Genomic DNA, 25025 nt, shown 5'->3' with positions numbered 1-25025 from the left:
TTGCAACAACCACTGAAAATGCATGATGAGAAGAACAATCAGCTCATCTGTGCAAAGTCTAGGTTGTCTGCAATAGGAGTAAAAATACCTAACTTTAAAGATGCTGCTTTATAATGTATGTATGAAAAATGCATGATATAATAGCACTGAACTGCAACAGAAAGCCTATGATACTTCCACAGGTTTAGATTCTCAGACACCATGCATTCTTAGCCAAGCTTATTTTTTGGCCTACAGAAATAATTAAGCCTATAAAGAAGTACCTTTTTTAAAGAAATCTATTCCAGTCTAGGTTTTTGTTTGGGCATACCACTTACTTAAGGTAAATACTTTTCTCTATTTGTTTCTTCAGGTCCCTCTGCCATCTTTCTGTCTATAAGGATGCACAGCTCCTTACCCTTCCCAACCCCACTAAATGTCCCACAGCATTTACATCAGCAAACTGGGTGGTCCTGGCAGCAGAAATGGAAAGGATCACCATCTGGAAGTAGTCTTTCAGCCTAATAACAGCTGAGAGGTGAAAGAAATTCTTTTAGCCTGTGGAAAAACATCAATCAAATTGCTACGGATTAAAGGAAATTAGTCTGTGGCATTTTTCAGATCAAGGAAAATTGGCATTACGAGTGGCTTCTTGCATATTATATTTAAAGTCTTTGAACATACAAATTCCCACAGTTATTCTGAAACCATAACATTTGCCAGAAAACAGGCAGTGCCTGAAAACCAAAACTTTCTTTTGAAATTGCAAGTGTTGTCTTCCTGTCAGAGCTTAGGGGAAAACAGACACAAAGGAACCTGGAGGTTTGTTCCATAAACATTCAGATACTTTGAAAACAATTTCATATGTTTGAATAATGTGAACACACTAGGGAAATCTTTCCTCTCCTCTCTTCCTGTGCATTTGTGTCTTGTGGTTTGAGCAGTTTCAGAAAAGAATTGTAGCACAGTGAAGTATTTTCTTTGTATATGTCCAAATGCTGAACTGATCTGGTGACCCCTACTGTGCCATAATTGTATTTTCTCAAGTGTACCTTTTGCATAGCCTTGAATATAGGCATCTTCAGTGTATATTCTCATCAATAAATACTGAGAACAGTCAAGGTATATTTGACTTACAGAAATAAGTGACAACTGCAAAAGCTTCAGAGAAGCTGATACATCTATTTTAAAACTGAATAGCATATTTACTGCCTTACGAAACACATCTAGGTCTCAGATACAGACTTAAAAAACACCTCCACAACTGTTTTGATAACTTATAGATTAAATCCTACAGACTTTCCAGCTGCAGCTAACAGGAAATTCTAATGCCTTCCAAGTACTCTGAAGTAGCTGGGTTTTAGCAGGTCTGCTGAAGAAAAAGTAGCATTTGGGAAACTGAAACAAAGCTTTAAATAACATTTTTAAACAAAAACAAAACAAAATCCCTGCATAATTATGTCTGGCAGCTGATACACAGTCATTTCACTCGAAGTTCTTGCTCTAGGGCATTAATATGAACACAGAAGAAAACAAATGTCTCGATTTCACATCTGCTTTCACATTTTGCATATTACACTTAAATTACTAAAATAGCATGGCTTCTGAGGCAGTAAGATAGCCCAAAGCAAGCACTGGGCTCTAGAATTCATCAATTACCTATTTATAATCTGAGTTCAGGCTGACCTAACAAATACATCTCTCTTCATTGTCTACTGCAGGTGGAATTCATGTCTGAAGGACACTTCTAGCACTTCTTTCCTTTGGTCTATTTAAAGCCTGAACCAGAAGTTTTATTGAATCTCTGTAAAGCTGTAAAGCTGCCCTTTTAGGTACCCATATCTCCTATCAGTTCCTCCACACAGGTACCTATCTGCATGATGTTTATCCTGTCCTATATTTTACAGCAGGTTAAGTTTCTCTGCTCACATTGCATCATATTTTAACTACTCTGGCTGGGATAGCAACTAAAGAAGCAAAGTGAGGACAAAACAGAAGTAGATGCAAATTTATAGGTCAACACACAGTAGTTTCTTTTAGCCTAATAATCCAATTTATATATTGATGCATGGTTGTTGATGTGACTTCAGATGCTTCTATTTTATAGATGAAAAATGTTTAACAGCTGCATTTCTATTTAAACTGCCTCTGCTTATAAAGAATTACCTTTTTCTCTAGAAGAATCAATTTAAAAAGGATCAAGACCTGAAAAAAAGTAGAAAGAAAAAATACAGTGAGTGAACCACTGCCATTTTTCAAAAATAATGTGCAAGCATAATCTCTTATTCAAGGTTTTGTTTTAATCACTGCAGAACAATCAAATGACCAAAGGCATTTGACCAGTGAAAACGAATGTTCCAACACCCTTTCTCCACCTGAGCATCCATTCAGAAATAGCATGAGATGAAAAAAAAAACAAAAAACAACCAAAACTTCAATAAACAAGAACTGTGTAATTTGAATCATACATAGTTTAGCAGAAAGAACATGTTGTGCAAGTCCAAAATTTTGAAAAACAATAAACTGCATAAATATAAGATTTCCTACACAGAATTACTGAAAAAAAAAATCCAGCAAAATACCAGGAAAAGTATCCACCTCACCCAATTTTAGGTTATCTACAGATGAGGCATCTAGATCAGAAGTAGCTGTCCAGACTCTCTACACTCGAGGAAAAATACAGATGCTTCTGGGTAATGATTGGCAGACATCTGAAGTCAAACAAAAATGACTTGAACCCCAAAAATCCACTAAGCAGGTGCACCATGAAATTCAGATTCTCAGAGTTGTTTCCTTGATGCGTCTCATTTAGTAAGAGATTCTAAATGCTATTTGTACTTTAGTTATAGGATATACATTCAATTTGAACATAAATTAGGAAAAAGAAGAAGAGGTCCAAGTCTCCTCAGGTGCTATGATGGCAGGAGCCACTGAATTTGCAAAACACAGGGAAAATGCTCCAAGTTGTGTCTGTACAGACTTTAGCAGTAGCTTTTTATCACACTCATCAAACGAGAAACAGGGAATAGAAACAAGGTCACAAATGAGATAGCATTTGCACTTTGGGACAGGACTAAAAAATGTGACTCAAACCTAGAAATCTCCAGGAATCCCTCAAGACTAAAAAAACTCCTTAGTTTGGAATGTGCTTTCACTGAAGTTAAGCAGGTAGAATGGGAGGGAAAATTCAGGAGGCTGTAACCAGCAGTCCTTAGGAAACAGTCTTCTTACTCCCAAGCTGAGGTACATCTAAATATTCTGTTCCTCACAAAGCATTTTACTCCCCAAAATAGTGCAGTCCTTTTTATTTCTAGTAGAGAATGCCTACCTTGTGTCTAAAATGGAGAACAAGATCCCGAGGAGACAGACCTGAGGCACCAAAAAGAAAGCAATTATTACAGTTCAACAGCTGATAGGGATACTAATTTACTTCTTGTACTATTTTTCAGTGTGAGGGAATCCATTATGGATTCTGTGTAAACCTGGTTATTTTAACTGCAGAATTCATACAATTTCTCACCCCTCCCAGCAGGAGCAAGAATTCATCCACAACAGAGACAATAATAACATGAATAGTTGTGCTGTTGGCTGCCACGCAGCATTAAGGAAACACTGAGGTAAATACTACACTGTGCATTCAGAAAACACAGGGTCAGAACTGAGTGGTGAGATATACTAAATAACAGATAGATGCAAGCTTAAACAATTTGATGGTGTGGCGTGCTCAATCTAAAAATTAAGAAGGTATTGTTTACCAAAAGCAGATGAACAGCTGCTAGCCAGACTTTTAGGTCAAGGAGTAATACGGCTTTCAACCTGAAACTAACTCCTATTATGAAAGGAACACTACATTTTCCATTTATTTAAATCCATTAATAAAGAAATGCAGACCTCTGGTGCTTAATCTGTTAATGCACATAAACAAATTAACTCAGGAGAGGCATGTGTTGTTTTGTGTAACATCATCTCTACTGCCTTGTACTAAACAAGTCACTTACCAAGATAAACTTGTGACCCTTCTAAAGAGGTATTGCCCAAGGAACTATTCATATGATCATAAAGTTCCTACAAAAGTTAGAACAAAAGCAAAAAAGAAACCCAGAAGGTGTTAATGGCACACAGTCACACAAAATCCAGAATAAATTAAATTCACTTATTCAAGGATTTCAATGGCTTATTCCAGAAGGAAAGCAAAATTTTACTAACACAATCAACAGAGATACAGACTACCAACCACACTGGTATCTCATAACAAATTAGAAAGTTGGCTCTCTCTCAAATTAGAGTAGTATATTTAGTTCATGTTAAAGTGTTACAGGAGCTGAACAACTGAATGACTTATGCAAAAGGAATATTTGAGCACTAAATTAAGACAGTAAAGTTTGTGGCCATACACTGAAAGCTGCTGTGTGTGGATTTTACTGGAAAGTTACCTTTAGAATTGAAATTTGTGAGAAGTCTTTTTCTTCAAAATATGCATGTGTGATGAGTTGCAGCTTTGCCTGAAGTAACCCATACAAAGGCTTGGAAGAAAAACAAACATAAAAGCAAGTGAATAAAACTATTTAGTCACTTATTTTGAACTTTAATCTTCTTCCATGCTTATCTTGCAATACTGACACTTTATTATACATAGAGTTCATGGATGAGCAGTCCTCACTGGCTAACTCCCAGCACCTTTCTCCTGTGCTCATTTTAAATGATCAGAATTTTTTTTCCTCATTAAACACCTTTCTGGAAAAGTAGTTGCTTGCTTTATAATAATTATAAATTTATAATTTGTACATTATAGTAACAGCTCTGATAACAATTCTTTCTTCAGCTTTAAGCGCAAAAAGAATTTGTATTCCCTGCCTGGTGACCAGCAGCTTTGGATGAATAGGTAGAAATAAAATATACCTCTTCTTATCTTAAAAACAAGAATATGCTGTATGTGTGGCTATCAGAAAACTTCCCTCACAGTTGAAGGTAGTAGCCACTCTCTCCAGCTACTGTGCTAGATGATCTCTGAGGCCCTTTCCAACCCTACCCATTCCACGATTATACTAGCCAAACTCCTCGATTCTACCACATGAAATTGAGTTAGTAGCATTTAAGAAGAATCAGAAGTGCAAACAGGTATCCATGCATGACGATAGGTAGACGCTTTTCAAGTTACAAGCAGATACCACAAATCAAGGCAGCTCACTCAAATGCCACAGCCTTCCAATTCCATTTTACTCCAGTATTTTGTTACTCTGCAATGGCTAAAACAGATGTTTGAAGCCAAATGTTCCGAATAAGAATATGGAAGAACAACTGTCAAGGTTACCTGAAGGTGTTTTGGGAGTTAAACAAAAATTCTTACCAGCTGACTAAGAACACAGACACTCTTCTGTACAGTTTCTCGGGTGATGTCTGCTTGCCGTACTTTTAATGCCTAAGAAATAGAAATATTACAATGTTTTTACCCAAACAATTTCAAAAAGAATTCTCTCCCAAGTTTAGTTCCCACTAGCGCCCTATTTAAGCAAAATCCTAAAAATGGCTATCTTCAATGGTGGAATATCCAAACCATGCAACACTATGCTCTTATGTTTTCACAAGGGACAGACTGGGAAAGAGGGGCAGAGGTGTCATCCCCTATGTTAAGGAATGGCTAGATTGAGAAGAGCTGCCTCTGAGAAACAGCCACAAACAGGTCAAGAGTTTGTGGGTAGAAATCAAGGACAGCACCTACAAAGGACACCAGGCTGGGGTCTACTACAGGCTGTCTGATCACAGGGAACCTGTTGACAAGGCCTTGCTTCAACTACATGAAGCTTCACGTTTGCAAGCTCTCATCCTAACGGGGGAATTCAACCACTTCAGTGTTGGCTAGGAAAGCAACGAGTCTGTGGAAGCCCCATCCCTGGCAGCTTTCAAGGCTAAGCTGGATGGGGTTTGAGAAACCTTGTCTAGTGGGTATCATCCCAGCCCATGGCAGGGAGTTGGAACTAGATGATCATTAAGGTTCCTTCCAACCCAAACCATTGCATAACAATTCTATGATTCTACCTAGTAAAAAACATCGTAACACTGACGTGTCAGAGCTGTATTCTCATCTCACTGTGTCCAACAAAGACCCAAATACAACTGTGATGATTGGCAAAACATTATTTAAAAGACCCTAGCATGAGAAAAAGGCAACAGCCTGGAAAAGGAAATGGCATTTTAACTCAGGGGAATGTACAAGAGAGAAACGACAACACATCACTTGCTCTTCTCTAACATCATCTGTGAAAATGGACCAGATTAAAATGTCTCTGCCTAGAAATTGTTTCATACTCATGCATCTTTCTTGAGTCATCCATAAAATAAAAACTTATGCACAAAATAAGTTACACTCTCAGCCAGAACAAATGGTCCCAGCACCTAACAGCAAACCTAGAAATGGTGAGGGCAGAATACACACAAATGATTCACTTAACTGTACAAAACAGAAAATGTATGGACTGCAGCCCACACATCAAAAAGGACAGATGGAGAGAGTGCTAGAGCTGTCATATGAAACACGTTGGGTTTTATTCTAGTTGTTCCAAAGAGTTCATTTTAAACATCTATTTATCTTCGCAAGTGGTTACTAAAAAGCATAAAGTGGAATCAAGTGCACAATAAACTAGAGTTATTGCATAGTTAAATACAGCAAGACTCTAAATCACAGAATACAGTGATGGCTGGTGCAGAAATAATGAGTGAATGAAAACAAATTTAGTTGGAATTTAGTTCAAAATAAATTGAATTAAAAACTGCATGTGCAAAATTTCTCCTAGAGCAAGAACAGGAACTTGAAATATAATCAAGATGTAATTAACATAGAAACAGAGTACATAAACGAGTCTTATATTCAGAGGGTGTAAATTAAAACAAACCCACGTGGCATTCCAGATTCTTGGCATATCACTGAAAAAAAAGTAATTTTAAAATAAATTTGTAATAACTTCTCAATTCTAAGTGCATAGATCATACTACCATTACTATTTTTGAAAACATGGGATGATTTGAATAGATCTAGTACTTAAATTTCCTCAGTGTGATCACGTGCATACCATGGCTCTCCTCAATTTTTCAGTTTTACTGCTAAAGGCTGGTATCGCTAAGCAGCTACCATAAATGGGAGGATTTAAGTCTACTCTGCAAGAGTACATTTGGCAAAGGAAGCAGGTGAAGAGAAAGATCCCTACAATTGCATTGTCAGATCCCAGGAAGTATTCAAATTCTCTATGGGGAGAAATTTCAACTTTTTCCACCCAAAAGGCCTACTGCTTGGAAATTTACCTTTGCCGCCTGACAGACCGTCAATTGAGTTTTGCTCCTTGGTGCTGATGGCCAGATGGGCTCTCAAGAAACAAAATATATTTTTCAATTGCCATGAACATTTTAAAAGATCACAACACACCTGCTGATGTATGGGAAAGCATACTTTTCAAGTTCTGGAGCTACATACTGTGACCATTATCACAGACTTTCAGTGTAAGACAATCATGCAGTTTTTGCCTGTTGGTGTAATCAAGCCACTGAATTTTAGGTTTGTTAATGCATCAAGCCTATTATTCATTAATATAATTAATTCACAGCTTGTAAAGTTACCTTTGCCTCAATCTGGCGATAGCAGGAGACACCATACACTGTGGTTCGATCCCCACATCTTGGAGGCAGATGGAAAAACACAGTATCTAGAAAAAAGACAAGACTATTTTGTAATACACTCACAAGAGTTCAGTATATTTATTTTCAGCATCCCTTAGAGGTTTAATGCAGAAAGTACTGGCATACACTTATTTTCAAAAAAAAAAAAAAAAAAAAAAAAAAAGAAAGAAAAAGGAACAAGTCACTAACAAGGTTATGTCCAGACCCAAATTAGTTTTCACATTTCAAGATAATTTGTGGAAGAATCTCCAGGTGTGCAGGACAGCTTCATGTTTAGCCAGACCAAGCCAACATTGCTTTTCAGAAGCAGCTACTGACAGCAGAGAAGCACCACTGGAACCTACAGGTACGGTGCTTTCCCAATTCAGGACAAAGGCACTGTTGAGTACAATTTGGAGTGTGATGCCATTAAGAAGGCAAACACAATCAAGATAGGAAAGAAACCTCAAACAACAAGGAGGATACACACAGTTGAAAAGATAGAGTAGCTCCTACCACTGCCAAGGTAGATATCTGCACCACCAGCAGCACTATACTACCAAAAAGAATTTGTGAAACTTAGTCTTACAGAAAATAATTACTGTGTTTGTGCAAGTGCAAAATGAAAAAGAAAAGCAGCTATAAAATATAACAAGAGAAAGACTTTTATGGTTTGATATATACATATACACACACACCTGCTGCTACTGGAAAAAAGTTGCTAAATCCTAAGCAAAGAAAACCACCTATCCTCTCCTTTCACAACATGAGTGAAATCTTTTCTGAAGCCAACTGTTAATTTTTTGTTTGCTTCATAGTAAGAAAATGCACAGAAAAGATAATCCCATATTATGCACTATGACCAACAGAGAGGGGGACTTTTTATAACAAAGCTTACTACCTTGATCAAGTTTATATTGTAGAAATCACCTAGAGTTTTAGAAGGCCTATAAAACAATTTCCTGTACCAAGTCATCCTCTTTGCACAAATGCAATTCTCCATGGCAATTAGTTTAAAACTCAAAAAACAGATACCTAATAGTTACAGTAAATGAAATACAATTATTATCAGAAAATCTATTTGCATGGTTCAAGTGTATTCTTGCCTACAAAACACAAGGATATATATTTACCCTTTGCTGCCAACTCCTTTTTTTTCTTACCAAAAAATAAACACTTATATTCTTCTAGTACAGCAATAAAAAGGCTCAAAGTTGAGTATTAACTGGAATGGTGCTGAGATAAGAAAGAGCAGGTAAATGAAGCTGCATGTGAATTTCCTAGCTTTGAATGTAGCCAACTTCTTTTAATGTATTTAACAATGCAGAAATTCAGCAAAAATCGTGACTCAGAGCAGTCAGAGACACTCTTATTGCTGCTAGGAGAAAGATTATTTTGATAAACTTCCTTTGTTTCCAAATGAGGTCTCCAAAAGCTGGACAATAAGGAACCTAAGTATATCAAGTTAAAAAACAACACAAATTAAAAGTAGTATTAAAGGGTTTCTGTGATATTGCTTTTTAAAGTGACTTTCTTGTTTTCTGCTCTGCAGAAAAAAAAAGATGAAACAACTGGACACAAATATAAATGTCATGGATGAACAGAACTGCCAATAAAGGAATAAATGCAATACTAAAAAATAAAAAGTACCACAAACTTGGTGGTGACTATATGGCAAATTGATATTTCTATTTTTATTCTGCCAACAAATACACTTTTAAAGTTCATGCCATTATACTGACATGGCTTTCCGTAACTTGTAGGTCATTTTAAGAATCTCTAAATTAGTGGAGGAGAATTTATTCACCCTTCAAAGAACTACTGAGAAAGCCAGCAGCCTTGCTTTGTGCTAGAACTGTAAAAAATTGATATGTAACCCTGAAGTTTTTACTGATATCTGAATTCTGGATGTAGGAGGCACACCTTTACTTTCACCTAAAGGAACATATCATTGCCAATGTATTTTGCAATTTAAACTAAAAGTGCAGGAAGTCCAATAGTAAAAAGAATCACTGGTCAGCTGTTCAGATATCAGGTCTTTTCTTTAGGTTGCAGCAGAAGTACACACAACTTTTCTCTTTTATTTCTCACCTTCCTGATAGTTGTGAGCGCCATCCGGTAAGGCAAGAAATGGCAGGTACTTCCATTCCTCTGGTAAACTGTGGCTGTCATGTCCTTCTCCAGGTTTTAGGGGAGGATAGGAAAATTCAACCTAAAGAAACAAATGAAAACAAAGGGGTGAAAAAGAGAGAATACGTTACAGCTACCATACAAGCAGGCCTCTATGATTCAGCCTAGCAATATTATGGGAAAAAAGTGGTTTTCTTCCAACTAGCATTCCTTGTCTCTTCCTTCAAGGCACCCACAGACTGACTTATGTGGTTTAACTGACAGGCCCTGGGCAAATTTGGCTTCTAGAGCCTAATTCCTTTTCCTCAAGAGGAATGAAAAATATCTTCAAACAGAAAACAGCACCCAAGAGCTGAATATCTTCTTCCCTGTGTGTACAGAGCCAGCAGCACATTGCCACATCTGCAACATCAGCAGGGGTCATCGCTGGGGCACACATATCCTGAAAGCAGATTTGACTTCCAAGCCATTCAAGTGCTCATGACTAGGTAATGCTAAAACTTGCAGGCCTCTGTTACCCTGCAAGACTTTAAATCATCTCAGAAACTATACTAACAGCAAAACACTGGTTTATGTATTTTTATTTCCCTGACTGCAACATGTTCTACACAATGGCCAAAAGTATCTCCTTTTCCTTTCACTAAGAAAACCTACTTTTCCATTTTGCCTTTTATTTAATTGCTATTTACCTTTCTCATAGAAATAGGGACAACCTCTCCATTTCTTGCACTACACATCTACCACACATCCCCACAATCAGCATCTTTACAATGCAATCTTCTTTTCATATGGAGACCCCTCTGGGTTTCCAGCCACTTCAACCAACTCTTTTCCAGATGGCATTTTTTAATTCAGTGAACAAAATCTAAACACAAATTTCTCAGTAAAAGAAACTGTTTATTGATACTGCAACTTCTTTCCAAGGATATTTAGTTAGTGACCATAACTAGTGAGCCGTAAAATGAATGTACACATGGAAAATAAAAAGCATGACAAAGCAAGCATATAAATAATCTTACCATTTAATGGACAATGAAGCAAAATAAAAAAAATAATAACAACATCAATTGAAAAAAACTGTGAAGGATGAAAGTACCAAGGAAAAGTGAAATTCTTCACCTTAACACACGATGTCACTGTTTACAACTGTTGCCAAGTTGTGAAAAAGGCACAAAGGACAAGAAAGCACCATGAGAAATCATCCTTGCTACTTGTTGTATCAATTCCAAGTTTTCTTATTCCTTGTTACAGTGGGTTGACCCTGGCTGGATACCAGGAGCCAACCAAGGCTGCTCTATCACTTTCCTCCTCACCTGGGTAAGGGAGGGAAAATATAATGAAAGGCTCATGGGTTTCATGAGATAAGAGCAGGGAGGGATCACTCACCAGTCACTGTCATGGGCAAAACAGACTTGGCTTGGGGAAATTAACTTTATACCAATAAAACAGAGCAAGACAATAAGAAGTAAACCTAAATCTTGAAAACACCTTCTCCCCACCCTGAGGTGAGTTAATTGCTTCCTGAACTCAAATTTATTCCTGATTCTCTACCTCCTCCCCCACAGCACAGGGGGACAGGAATGGTTTGTGGACAATTCATCAATTTGTCTCTGTTCATATGCATACAGAAATTTGTATTAAAACTGGTATTTGAAAGAAGATGACTAATAGAAAACAAGATTGCCACCAGTGTCATTAATGCCTGTACAATTTATTGAATTTGGAACTGATAGAGGCTGCAGAAACCCCTGTTGCTGGGATTATCTGATAGCAGCTGAGGTGTTGTGAGCTAGAACAAAGTAGTTCTTCAGCAAACTTCACACTGTGAAAAGAACACAGGAGCCAGATTTCTCTGCTTTATTCTGGACTTTAAAAAGGAGTGTTCTGTAGTGAATACATGTTTTTCATGTAGCTTGACTCATCTTGCCCCTCTTTCCTTTGAATTTGTCTCTTAATTCGTAATTTGGCTAGAGTGCAAAATACATTGGTAATTCTGAAGGTGCTTGGAAGCAATGTCTTAAATCCTTACAGTATTTCCCTGTCAGGAATGACGCGTTGAAGGTATTTGCCAGAATCTAAGGAACTCAGGGGTTTTTCTGTATTTGTTAGAAAGAAGCTCCTCCAGAGGGTGAATCTGAATCCCTCTCTGTCGGCCATGCAGTGAAGTAAAATACCCAAGTCAGGACTTAAGTGTAGATGCTCCTTGACTTTCTATGTTTCAAGCTTAGTAACTGTGCTATATTTATTTAAGTTACTCCTGCAAGATTCTAGTAATAATTCTGTAAACAGTGTTTTCAGCCAGCCAGTTTGAATCTGAACATTAGCAAAGGGTACAATACTGCATTTATATGAAGTTTCTCCCATTTTAATTTTCTCATCTGTGACTGGAAAAAGATAGCAGGGAATTCTCAGGATGTTTGTGTGTACTCAATGGCAGACAGTTTTTCTGCTCCTTGTAGGGACACTAATTCCGGTGTTTGTCTCTCATTTAGAAGTCAGACACTCTTCTTTTTTTCTTAGTGGCATATTTTACTCACGAGACACTATGGATTCCTCATAGTTACAGGAGGTTACAGGATGGCTTCTCCAAGAGACTGCCAGAAGCTTCCTCCATGTCTGACAGAGCCAAGGAGGGACCCAGGGCTGGTCAGTGCCCATCAGGGAGGGTGGTAGCACCTTTGGAATCCTCTATTTGAGAAGGAAAGTTACAGCAGAGAAGGAAATTGCAGCCGGAGGAGAGAGGAGTGAGAGTATTTGAGAGAAACAGCCTTGCAGACACCAAGGCCAGCAAAAAAGGAAGGGTTAGAGATGCCCCAGGCACTGGAGCAGAGATTCCCCTGCAGCCTGTCATGAAGACCACAGTAAGACAAGGCTGTCCCCCTGCAGGAGGGGACATGGAGGTCTGTGGTGGAGCAGAGATGTGCTTGTAGACACCGTCATGCCAGAGCAGATGGAAGCCTGAGGGAGGCTGTGGCCCCATGGGAAGTCTGTGCTGGAACAGGCTCCTGGCAGGACTTGAGACCCCATGGGGGACACACGCTGGAATCTGTTCCTGAAGGACTGCACTCTGTGGAAGGGACCCAGACCAGAACAGTTCATGAAGAACTGCAGCCTGTGGGAAGAACTCACATCGGAGAAGTTCATGGAGCAGTCTGCTGGGGGAGGGTCCCCATGCTGGAGCAGAGGAAGGAATCCTCCCTCTGAGGAGGAAACACCAGACACCTGCAGAGGGGGATTCATCTGCTTCTTTTGACAATCTCTGAAGAGAGTCGGCTCTAAGTCTAACTTGCAGATGACTGACTTACTGTTCCCCATCCTCTAGGTGCTCTGCTTGACTTCTCCAGCTCAGTTGGCAGACTTGCATCAATTGCAGTTAGGAATCCTTTGTACGGAAAGAAACCATTATTTCAAAAACAAAGTATTATAAGAATATTGAGCAGCCTTGAAAAAAAAAAAGTCTAAAACCTCACAGTTTTTGAAAATTATGAAATGGGCAGTGCACATGTATAAAGGTGGTAAAAATGGGGTAAATAGAATTTCAGTTCTATCAGAGTTTCCAAACAACTCAGTAAAAAGCTTTGCCAGCCTGCATGTGCAAACTACAGAGCAGTACTCCTAGGGAAGGCAACTTAAATAGTTATTCTCTTATCATTTTCCACCTTAAACCCAAGACAAACCATTAAAAGGGGAAGAGATGGGACTACAGAAGGGACCTGCCTCATACCTCTTTTTCACCCTCTTCACAGAATGAAGAAAGAGGAGCTCATTTTTTATTTAAATATAACAGCTTGTTATGTAAATCCATCCATATAAGCATGTGCATGCATAAACATACACTTAAATGTCCCTGTATGTCATTAATAAATGTATCACTACAAAAATGCCTGCAAATATGAGAAATAAGATATTTTCATAAAGCCCAGCAGTCAACAGGAATAAAGCTATAGACACAAGTTTTTAGAGCTGACTGCCAGATAAAATTTTACAGTTTTTTGTCTCCTCAATTGAATTAAAGAAGAGTCTTCAACAAAATGAAATTCAAATTCAAAGCTGAACTCCTGAGAGACTTCAAAATAAACTACATAAAACATGAACTAGTATCTCCATTTCTTACTCTTCCAAGTGTCAGGGATCTTCATCCCAGCTGGAAATATTGCTCATGCCTGTCAAGGGGTTTTGATGGCAATGTTTTTTTGCCTGTTCAAACTGTCATGTTCTGTAAGCAGATAGGTCCTGATGAATTTCAGAACTAAAAACAATACAGAATATTGATTGTCTTGAGGTTTAGGGGAGAAATAAATAACTGTGCTCTTCCCTACACAAAACACTTCAACTCTTGGGCATTATTAAGTTAAAATAAAATCTATTTTTAAGAACTCCTTAAATGGAAGTACAACTGAATTTCTGGAACTAACATTTTTAATTTTTCTGGAATTCTGCAGGTTTAACTTTAATATGCAGTTTGTATTTAATCTAACAGTTTAGATGCAAAGCACCAACACACAATTCTAGTAGGGAAAAAAAGATATCCAGACAATCTTTCAAGACACTTCCTAGCCAGAATAAATTTACTATACATTCATTAAGTCACAGTAAGAAAACATGAAAACAGGCAAGGAAAAATGCATTTCAGTTCCAACACCTAGGAATTAAATTATAGTTCTTTAAGAAAAACACATTAATAGTGTCTTCTACTAAATTGCAAGCACACAATCAGAAAAGAGGTTAAAAAAGGACACTGATAAAAGAAGAATTTCCAAATATATGTGCATGTCCAGCTAAACTATTGCACTCAAATATTTGACAGGCAGTTGGCACTAATTTTACACTCAGGTAAGGTTGTTCTCCTTATCTGTGAAAAGTGCTTAATTGTTAATCAAAGTAAAATCCTCAGTGAGCACAAAACAGAGATAATTTAAAATGTGAGTATAACCTTCCCATCCTGCCCACTTCATCTACTATCACATTTGAATTACAGCCACAATATAAGCCCTCCTCTTCAGTATAACAGGTATTTTGGAAGATTTCTCTTCAGATAAGTTGTGAAAAAACATCTTGACCCAAATAAAGTTTTGCATTGGAACAATGGAGAGATTATTTAATCTCAAAAAAATCTGAAATCTTTAGAATGACAGAATTATATTAAAGACCCAGGACGCTTTTAGTAAGTTACAGAATCTAATTTACAGGAAGCAAACCCATTTCACACTCTAAACAATTGCTTTGATTTCTCGCATTGTTTTGACCACAGGATAATTGCTTGAAATGAAGAAAACTAGATCAGCAAAACCTACTAATTACATTTCTATTTAGAAAATATTTTCATAAATCATTACAACACATTTAATTTCAAGGATACCAACCCTTCCTCTAAAAAAGGCAGAAGTATGCTAAATAGAGTATAACTCCAAGCAGCAGTAATCAAAAAAACCCAACAGATTAAAATTACACCTAAAATTTGATACCACTTTATAAATAAGTCAGTATTTGTTCTTCACTTGAAGTAGGGATTTCTAAAATCAGTTTTCCCAATATATTAGTCCTTGCATAGCCAGACCCAGTGAAGACCAGCACACCAATGATCTTATCTGAATCACCATAACAACTGCAGCATACAGCCAAATGAAAGACAAGAGCATTGTCTTTCAGCAGTTTAAGAACAATTTATTATTTAAATAACAATTGAATTTAAATTACAAACTTCCCCCTTTCTTGCACAGCAGACCAGGATCTGCAAGCTGAAGAGCACGTCCACATAACAATAGTGCCTATGCAGTAATATAATGACCTCTAACAGCAGAGGTCATATTTAACATATTTTTATACATATTTAAATATATGTTATACATTTATATAAATATGAATATTTGTAACAACTATGTAAAATACATGTATATATGCATACAAAAATATATATGAAGAATACATATAATACATACTTATAGAAATATATTTTAAAATACACTATATGCAAAAATAGCACCAGCAAAAGAAATCCCTGTATTACAAGGAGGCAGGGCACAGTTGTTTCCATCTTTTCAGCCCCTGAAACTGCTACTTCCTCACATTTCCACATTACTAAAGCCACAGTGGCCACTTACACAGGTTCCAAGGCGCCATTTGTAGGCACAATATCACCATTCAAGTTTGCCTCAGAAACTCTGACTAGGTTAGCAAAGTTCTGACTCTTACTGAGGCCCTTAAAAGATAAAATAACCTGAAACACCAAAACCTTTACTTCCAACATCAAGCATGCATTCTAGATACTCTTTCCAGTTATTCAACAGTTTATTTTAATAGTAATTCAAGCCCTGCACAAATACTGTGCTTTGGAAGTTTGGCTCTTATTAGTCTCTTCAAAGAAAGAAGAGAGAAACAGCAAAAAATAAAACCCACACTCCTCCCAGAAAAGGAACTTAATACTATTGCAACCATTCCAGCCAAGGGGACTTGCTAGGGAATTCCAAGCCATCAAGACAAGATTTGTACCATTACAGAAAGCAAGAATTAATAGATGGACTCTAGAAAGAGAGAGCAGCTCCCATGATAAAATAAGCAGGGGTTTATTTATTAGGGCCCAATCTCTACCCCTAACAGAGATGTCTGTCCAACACAGCAGCCAGTGGAGACTGGGGTCAGCAGCAGCCAATTCACCCTCACATGGGCTCTTAATGAGCACACATCAAGGACTGTGCCATTTCCCCTCTCCTGGGACAGCACCCAGACCTCACACATGAGACTCAGACATGCAGCCTTTTCTCAGCTCTGCTCCACGGCCTAGATACCAACAGCAAGGACCTGGCAACAAGTTGACAAATGATACACTAAATCCACCTTCCCCTGGGAAATGGGAGGACCAGGATGGCAGGCACGCTTCTAAGCGCTTTTACTCATCGGTTTAGAAATAGCCATTGTGTGTCATTCACCCAGCATCTGCTGCTGAGCCAATGCAGTCCAAGCGAGCCATCATTTGGTTTCAGCATTCAGGCTCTTTGCCACAGGACATCTGATGGGCTCAGAATTGTTCTTAGTAAATTTGCTCCTTCCTCACAAGTTTCAACATCAGAATTACTCCTGAGAGCCAGCAAATCTGGTTTGCTACCATGCATGAGGCTAAGAAGGCACACAAACACAGTGACATCATGAAGCACAGAACACACTCTGCTCTTGGTGAGCCCAAGGAAGCAGGCAGCCAGCCCTGTGTCCTGCCCCCCAACATTTTGGGGCAGCAAGGAGCTTGCTTCACACCTTGCACACACAACTTTCTTTGCTTCTAGAAACAGCATGCTGCCTAGGTGTATTAACTCAGCACCCCATACAAGATGTGAGATGGATTACCAAAATTGGGCACAGATCAGAAGGTCAGGTGATATTAGGACAGGGAACACAAAGTTGAGCCTTGCAAGTTCCAATTTACTCCTTCTGGAGCGGCCTCTGTTCAGTGATTTTACAGCTGTGAACCTCCCTCTATTCTACATGTAGGTAAATTACATTGCCACCTCAAGTGCCAAGAGCCCAAGTCACTATTTGAAAACATTCTGAAACAGGTAAATGAAAGATGCAGCAGAAGTACAGAAATACATGTTTTATTGACTTAGCATTCATTCATTTATTCAAGAGAAAGGCTGAGATTCCTGGCACAGGATATTTAAATAACTACTCAGATGTTATGACATATAAAAAGAACAGACAAATCATAAGATGAAAGTTAAGTATGATGACTATGGGAAGCATTACATAACTGCAAACGGGTATTTAGGAACTTTCTCTGAACCTGCATATCAGGACAACTATGGAAAAATATCCAGTATGGAATCCTTCCTTTGGTATGGATACTTCACTTCCCAGGCAGCACTTCACAGAAGTGACTGCAAGATTATCAAAGTACAGGGTTCTTTACCAAAACTAAACAAAGAAACAAAAAACAAACATAAATAAAATAAAGAAACAAACAAATCAACCATACCCTGAAGTTTTCTTGAACACTGAACACTAAGAACTATATAAGTGGATTAAACAGATATGTAAAAAATTGAGCTCATCATTAACTCTACACAAGAGATCAAAATCTGTATTGTTTACAGAAGCACATGTGTACTCAGTAATTGTGTATTTAAAATTATTAGCACCCCATGCCATTCCAAGTAGCCTTACAAGTAAAAGCTAAAAGCCTCTTTGAATGTTACAAACTGTTGAGCATAAAATCCACATATTTTAGACAAAAGACTAATCTTTGATACTTGATGTATGCTATGATTAACTTTATTAGACGATTTCATGCTCATAATGGTCCTTTAAAGTGTTTTAATATAATTAAAGCAGGGAACAAAACCAAAGAAACTGTGCTAATGTTTACAGGTTATCATCAATAGAAATAGGAACAAAGCACTTCAGCTTGATTTCAGCCTAGTTCCTTTTCAACTTATTTTTGTTCCTGTTGTTCCAGTAACAAGATCTTATTTAATCACTAGACAAGATTACCTATTGCATAATACCTGCCTACTGTGCTCCCCCAAAACAAAAACATGAGGAATTTAAAGACAACAAAGCACACACTTCACTTCCATGTTTAAGAGCATCAAGCACATCTAAGAGAATCACAGCAACTACTGGAGTGACAAAGATCAAGAAGGGAAAAAAAATAATTCTCCAATAATCAGCCTTAGAAGAAAGGCAGCAAACAAAACAGGGACTAAGGCTGGAAAGTGTTCCCCTGAAGCTTCCTACCCATGGAATCTATGGAAGGGAACAACAACACTTCCCTCTTGAAAAAATGTGCTACAGTCAAGAGTGCAGCAGATCTGAAAATGCAGGCAGTTTGCAAGAGTTGATAAAAAGTGCAGACTGACCTTGCTCATTCCTTAGACATCTCCTAATTCTGGCGAAGTCAAGCCTAAGATACTAACATTTCTGCTTAAAGACACCTACTTCCTAGGCACCAGTGAAAAAGGCCACATGCACGGATTGCTCAGGCCATGTCAGGTGCTAATTTCTGCAGATCACAACCAGCAACATCTTCCAGAGCTCAAGTATTCAAAGTTCTCAAATGATGAAGATCACATACATAATTCAGAAAAAATTAAAGGGCATTCTTCCCTCTCAAGGATTATATTCAGGCTCTTCTTTTAAACTGAGATTCAGCTGTTTCATTCCTGACCTTAGGTTTCCTTTGCATTCCAGGAAGAAAGCCTCTGGTCAGGCAAGAGAGGGGGATTAGTCTTCAGGCACAGTCCACACAAAAAGAATCTCACACAGACAAGCACTCGGACACTACTTTGGAGAAAGCAGGCATCACCTTTACCTTATAAAGTTCAAGTACCTTGAAGATCCTTACAGCAAATTTTAGGATTCCATGGAAATATGCCTTTTGGTATTTACAGTAATCCATTCCCATGTCTGTGGGAGTTGGAAATGTCATCTTCCACAGAAGCACAGAAAAGTGGGTCAAGATACACTGCCGTTATTTCACAGATCAAAGATCCCAGGCAAACAAAACTGATGGGCAGTGCAAGCATTCCAGGGCACACATGGCACCTCCTCACCTTCCCTACCACTCACAATTTAATTTTTTTCCACAACATAGTAAGAAATGCATATGCTAAAGAGAGCCAAGAGTAAAGTGGAATAATTTTAAGCTCTTAAGAGGATACATGAGACAATGGTCACCTGGTGCACAAGGTCAGCAGTGATGCGCACAACTGCTCAGGACACCGAGTGCAGAAAAGCTGGGCCTTGCCCCAAATGAAGTGAGATTCTGTGTGGCTTCACTGGTGGTGACACAGGGCCTGAGTTCACCCAGATGTGATTAGCCTAGAAGCCTTGCAGCATCAGGAGAAGGTAGGGGTTGTTGTGGCAGGTCAGGCACTGCAGCTGCAAAAGGACCAAGTACTTCCTCAGCAACCAGCCAGGGAGTTTACAGGGACTTGTGCCTAGCTCTCCTACCCACAAGTTTTTCCAGCTTTGGTGAAATGTTTCTGTCCTCTCCTTTACATCAGTTCTCATTTTAACTCTGCCTTCAAACTGAATTATTTCTGGAGTACTTGTGATATTTTAAGCCTTCCTACACCCTCAGAGACTATTATCTCTCTGCTTCTCCATGCAAATAAAGCTTGGAAACAGAGCTCAAGTGACGGTCACAACACACATGATTACAACTGGAGGACCTCAGGACTTTCAGTCTTCTACCATCACTCCATATCAAAGGTCTTTGCATGTGTTTTCAACATAACTCACATCTTCTAGTTAAGGTCTGTTCAGGTTCCACTTTTGCTAAAGACTTCTATTATAAGGCAGGTAAGGATCTTCCACACTAGTTAATGCTTTCAAAAGTTAAAGTGTTGTAAGGCAAATTAGGTGCTTTATCACTCGCTTGTAATGAGAGGAAGTGTTTCATGATTCTGAAATAAAGCTTTCCCCTTTTTTGCTCTGAAATCACTAGTCATTCACTACTACAGTTCCTCAAAACTACTAAAGAATTTGTTTTCAGCTGCTCCAGAAGAAAGGCACAAATAGTCCTGAAGTCTTATAACCCTACACTGAAGCAGATCAACAGAACCTGCTGCAGTAGATAATGAGCTGAGCAGCTCCAGATACTCCAAAACACATCAGACTATTTCTGTGGCAATTTCCCATATTGCCACTTTGTGCCCCAATGCTTTTGTGCCTTGAGTCCTACAGAGCCTGAGAAGTGTGTTGAACTCCTACTGCACGAAAACTGTGTGTTTCACATTAATGGGCAAGAGTTAGAGCAACTACATACGATGAAGTGCTGTATTTGCTGTTACTTTTTCCTGAGGCCACTTATCCATAGCAAAGAGGGATCAGAAAAGGAATTTTTAATGTTTGTCATTTCATTTCAGATGTATGAAAACCATAATTGAATGCATACTGCCCATGAGTTCTGCCTGCTGCGGGACATTTACTATTTAATGACTCACTGAGGAGGGTGCCCATAAGTCAGCCAGCATGTAACAAATCCAAGAAGCCAGTCACCATTCCTGCTTCCTGCCAATTGCCATTCCCTTCCTTAATGGGCCTGTTGAAAGTATGTCAAATACTAGGTGGACCTCATAGTTTGCAGCCAAGTTTCTCCTCCCATTCTCTGGACACTGCCATAACTACCTCTAATCCTTAGCAAAGACTCAGCAACCAGCACTTTTTGCATATCTCCTTGGATTCACAGCTCAACTCAGTAACTAAGGGGCCCAAAGAAACAGGATGGCAATCTGCTCATGCAGACAAATAAAAGCCTGCAGGTTCTCCAAATGTTTACTCCATACTTGCTAGAGAAAACTCCTCCCAATGTGTTCACAATTTTTAGTGCTTTGGTTTTCAGATAACACAAAGCCTTCACAGGAGTGAGTGCCAACTCCCAAGCTTTTAACAACTGAATGGGTAACTGGATCCCCAGGCTTAACAACGTACATATGGCAAAACTTCACTTTGTCTCTCATATTCAAGCAAAAAGACCCCCAGTTAAACAGTCAGCCTTTGAAAGGAGCCTGAGGAACAATTGTGACGTTCATATTCCCAATCCAAAGGCACACAGAAAGAGATTCTCTGACACTCCTTCTCTTTCAAAAACAAATGCATATGGACTGTTTTTCAAGTCTGTGAAAGAAAAAGATATTCCTATACATTTCCAAACTGCACATCAAAGCCTTTGCATGCTACACATTCCTTATCTGTAAGTTAACCAACAGGAAGAGCTGTACATTTCAAGTGATGAAGCTTCAGAAGCAATGGCAGCTAATGAAAGAACCTAGCATCAATAAATCCATAGAAACTCCTAACTCCACATGCATTTCCTAGTAACACTACAGAGAAAAGAGGTGGGAATAGAAACTGAAAAGAGCCTTGTCAGGCAAACCAGGTTGATTCCCGTTAGGACAGGCAGCCCAGCTCTATGATCTTTCTTAAGTTTTCCAAATTCACTCAGTGATATCCATTTGAGCAGTGCTGTAGACCTTTGTTTTTCTGCACTTCATAGTTTCAGGTATGCAGCACAAGCTGAGAGAATTCATATCCACTGGTTCTAGTACCAATACCCATTTAGATTAAATGGCTGGCTTTTCCTGCTCATTTTTAACTTTCCAACAGTTTCTTGGAATGCAACCACATGCAGTGCAGTGTTTCAATGAATACTTCAAAGGTCACGATCAATACTTTAAAGGTCATTGAGAGCAGCCCTGTAGAGAAGGATTTGGGGGTGACAGTTGTCAAAAAACTCAACATTATCCAGCAATGTGCACTTTGCACATTATAGCCCAGAAAGCAAACCACATCCTAGGCTGCATCAAAAGGAATGTGGCCAGGAGGTCAAGAGCAGTGATTCACGTTCACTAGTCTTCTTGTGCTTGTCCTCTGCAGCTGTCCACCTGGCAAACAGAATCCATGAAACTACTACCTCAAAAGCAAACCACCAAAACAAGGCTTGCTTTTTGGTCACCTCAGTTCCCCATTTCAGCTTACCACAACTGCATCTGCTTACCAGCTGTGAAGAGGCAGGAGAGGAAAAGGGGAAAATGTTCCTGTACCTACAGAGGTGAATACAGCCTCAAAATCTACTTTGTTAGCCTAGCTAGGGAAGCTCTTCTACAGTCTCCTTTAATATGGACTGCCCAGGGACTATCTCATCCAGTTTTGGAAGAAAGAATTAAAATGCCTTTCTCTGAAAAGTGGATCAGAACTTATATGCATTGATAAACATATTATCACACAATAGGATTACACACATTGTCATTCTTGCCCTCAAATCACACTGCTTCGGTGACTTAGCCTTGATCACATGTGGTCTCATTTCTCTTCCAGACATTTCCTAGTGTCAATTCCCAAGCTTATACTGTTATTATTCATTCCTATTGCACAACTTCATAAGGCACCCTGTTTTTATCAATCCAGAATTCCTTACTGTCCAGCTCTTGCACGACTTTCCAGTTCTCCTCTGAAATACTAATTCCTCAAGTTTGCTTATCATAGCTCAATTTTATGGTGTAAACAATACCAGCACCACTTTCAATCTTGAGAAATACTTCTTGCAAGTACCTTTCAAACCAATAGTTCCTCTTCTGACTCAAATCTGTTTCGGCTTCCTCTCCCACTCTCTACCCAAGTACCAACTCTTGCACTAATTCCTGTATCTCTACCTTAAAAATAAGTGTGATCCATTATCAAGTTCCCAGCAGATTAGAGCTACTCCATTTCTTTCACAGTGAAAGGAATTCAATCACTTATTCTTACAAAAGATGCAGGTCAGTCAGGCATGATCTATCTTTAGCAAATGCACATAGGACTCAGTCTACTTAGTTTCATGTTGGTAATTAATTCTCTCCTTCAAAAATTCTCTAGAGTCTTGCATACTACTGATGTCAAACTCATTAGCTTACAGCTGTGCTGCTCCTCGCCTCCAGTTCTTTTAGGAAACGTTCTCCATAGTTCAGTAAAAAAATCTGCTACGTCAGAGGTAGGATACATTTAAAATTAGATTTCTGTTTAGTTTTCCCTTAGGAAGTGTGGCTGGTTGTGGTTCTACTGATTGTCATTCTATTCCTGCAGTTCTTCTCCCTGTGACTCAGCTACCCTGTCCCCTTCCCGAACTGCCTTCCTTTTCAGCTTCTCCAGGTAATTTCTTGAGATGAAGAAAACCTCAGTTCAGAGGTATTTCGACCTAATTTTTGACACCACCTCAAAAATACTTATTTTACTGAAAACAAAATAAAATTCACTGCTACTAATTTATAGTTTGGGGGGTTGTTTGAATATTTTGTTCTTTTTTACCTTACATCACCACTGGTTAATGTGCAAAAAAATTAATACACACTCCAGAAGAACAGAAGAAAAAAAAAGCCTAGGCCTTTTCCAAGAGGAACACAAGGAGAGGGCAAAAATATGCTCTCCATCCTACAGATACCCAACTAAGGTTCACCTTGTAACAGTGTTTGACAAGAAAGTGCCTGATAAATATCACGAGCCTCACAACCAAGATGATCTAATTACTTCACAGGAACAGATCCTGTGAACATCTATATACAAACAGCACCCAGACATTCTGAAGAGAAAGGATGAATTTGAAAACCACGCACATCTTTCGGAAATTGAGTTATTGCACTTTAGCTTCTGACGAATTGTGCTTGAATTTTTTGTTGAAGCAATAATTTAATTCTCAGCTACCTTGTAAGGAACGTGTTTATGTCAGATCAACTCTTGTATAACAATAACCATCACATTCATTAGTGTCTTGGCAATTTTTATAAAGGCCAAGAAGTGGCTATGGAAAAAGACTCACTGGAAATCCAATATTATGTCTATCTTCTCTTATCATCGCAAAGCAACTGTGTAGGCAGCCCAGCTGGGCAACTGCATCTCCTGCTTCAAGGGTTAAAAAAGAATTAAAACAAACAGAACATAAACCAGCTATGAAATACATGACATAAATTTCTACTTTGGCCACGCGAAGCAGTCAAGCATTTATGAAAACCAGAAAGACTCAGGCAAAGAAAACTTAAATCCAGGGTGGGCTTGTTACCCTGGGGCTGTTTGGTTCAAGATGCACCTGTGAGGACTCAATGATAGGCCGGCAGGGATAGAGGAAGGTAGATTAAAACAGCATTTGGGTTTTTTTCCTCAGAATCCTCTGTCTGAATGCATTAAACACGCACGACTCGAGACAGATACGGTGCCACGGTGCGCACCACGGTCGCCTCTCATTCCCAGGAGCTCACCCCGCCGGCCCTCGCTCCGCCTCGCTCCCGGCGGGAGCGCCGAGGCCGGGCGGGAATGGAGGCAGCTCCCCGACCACGAACTGCCCGAGGCGAGCCGAGTCACGGCCCTGCCAGGCACCCCCGGCCGGGGGAGGCCGCGGCCAAGCGGGGCCTCGCCGGCTCGCAGCCCCTCCTTTACCGCCCCCAGAGTGGAGCGCAGCCCCCCGGCCCCGCCGGACGCGCCCCTCCCGCGGCGGCTCCCGCAGCCGGGCAGGCGCCGCTCGGCGGGGGGGAGGGGAGCGGGGCAGGGCCGGGAAGAAGCGCAAGAGCAGAGCGGCGGGAGTCGAGGGACACCCGCGCCCTCTCACCTGGCAGCCCTTCTTGTGGTGGAAGCCCACCACCACGATGTGCAGCACCGGGCCCCGCTTCTCCATGGAGCAGCCCGGCGATGGCCGCGCCGGAGGATGCCGCCCTGCCCGGGCTCTCGCTCCGCCCCCCGGGGTCCGGCGGGGACGCAGCCCCGGCCGCCTGCGCTTCCGCACCGCCCGGCCCGGGAGGGCGGGCACGGCC

At 39.6% G+C, this 25025-nt stretch overlaps 1 protein-coding gene across 1 annotated transcript in view; it reads right to left on the bottom strand.

Annotated features, from left to right (window-relative positions):
• The window catches only part of AVL9 (AVL9 cell migration associated), a 41109-nt gene extending 16128 nt beyond the window's left edge, over positions 1–24981 (bottom strand). The window contains exons 1-8 of the mRNA XM_015618210.3: positions 24824–24981; positions 9718–9838; positions 7588–7673; positions 5327–5398; positions 4413–4502; positions 3978–4044; positions 3308–3348; positions 2146–2184 (exon numbers count right to left, since the gene is read on the bottom strand). Coding sequence (XP_015473696.1) covers positions 2146–2184; positions 3308–3348; positions 3978–4044; positions 4413–4502; positions 5327–5398; positions 7588–7673; positions 9718–9838; positions 24824–24889 — 582 coding nt within the window. The 5' untranslated portion in view covers positions 24890–24981. The remainder of the gene's footprint in view (positions 1–2145; positions 2185–3307; positions 3349–3977; positions 4045–4412; positions 4503–5326; positions 5399–7587; positions 7674–9717; positions 9839–24823) is intronic.
• Positions 24982–25025: the final 44 nt, after the last annotated feature.

Source organism: Parus major, chromosome 2, assembly GCF_001522545.3.
Source record: "Parus major isolate Abel chromosome 2, Parus_major1.1, whole genome shotgun sequence".
In the NCBI taxonomy this organism is placed as follows: domain Eukaryota; kingdom Metazoa; phylum Chordata; class Aves; order Passeriformes; family Paridae; genus Parus; species Parus major.
This window is presented reverse-complemented; position numbering and strand designations above follow the sequence as displayed.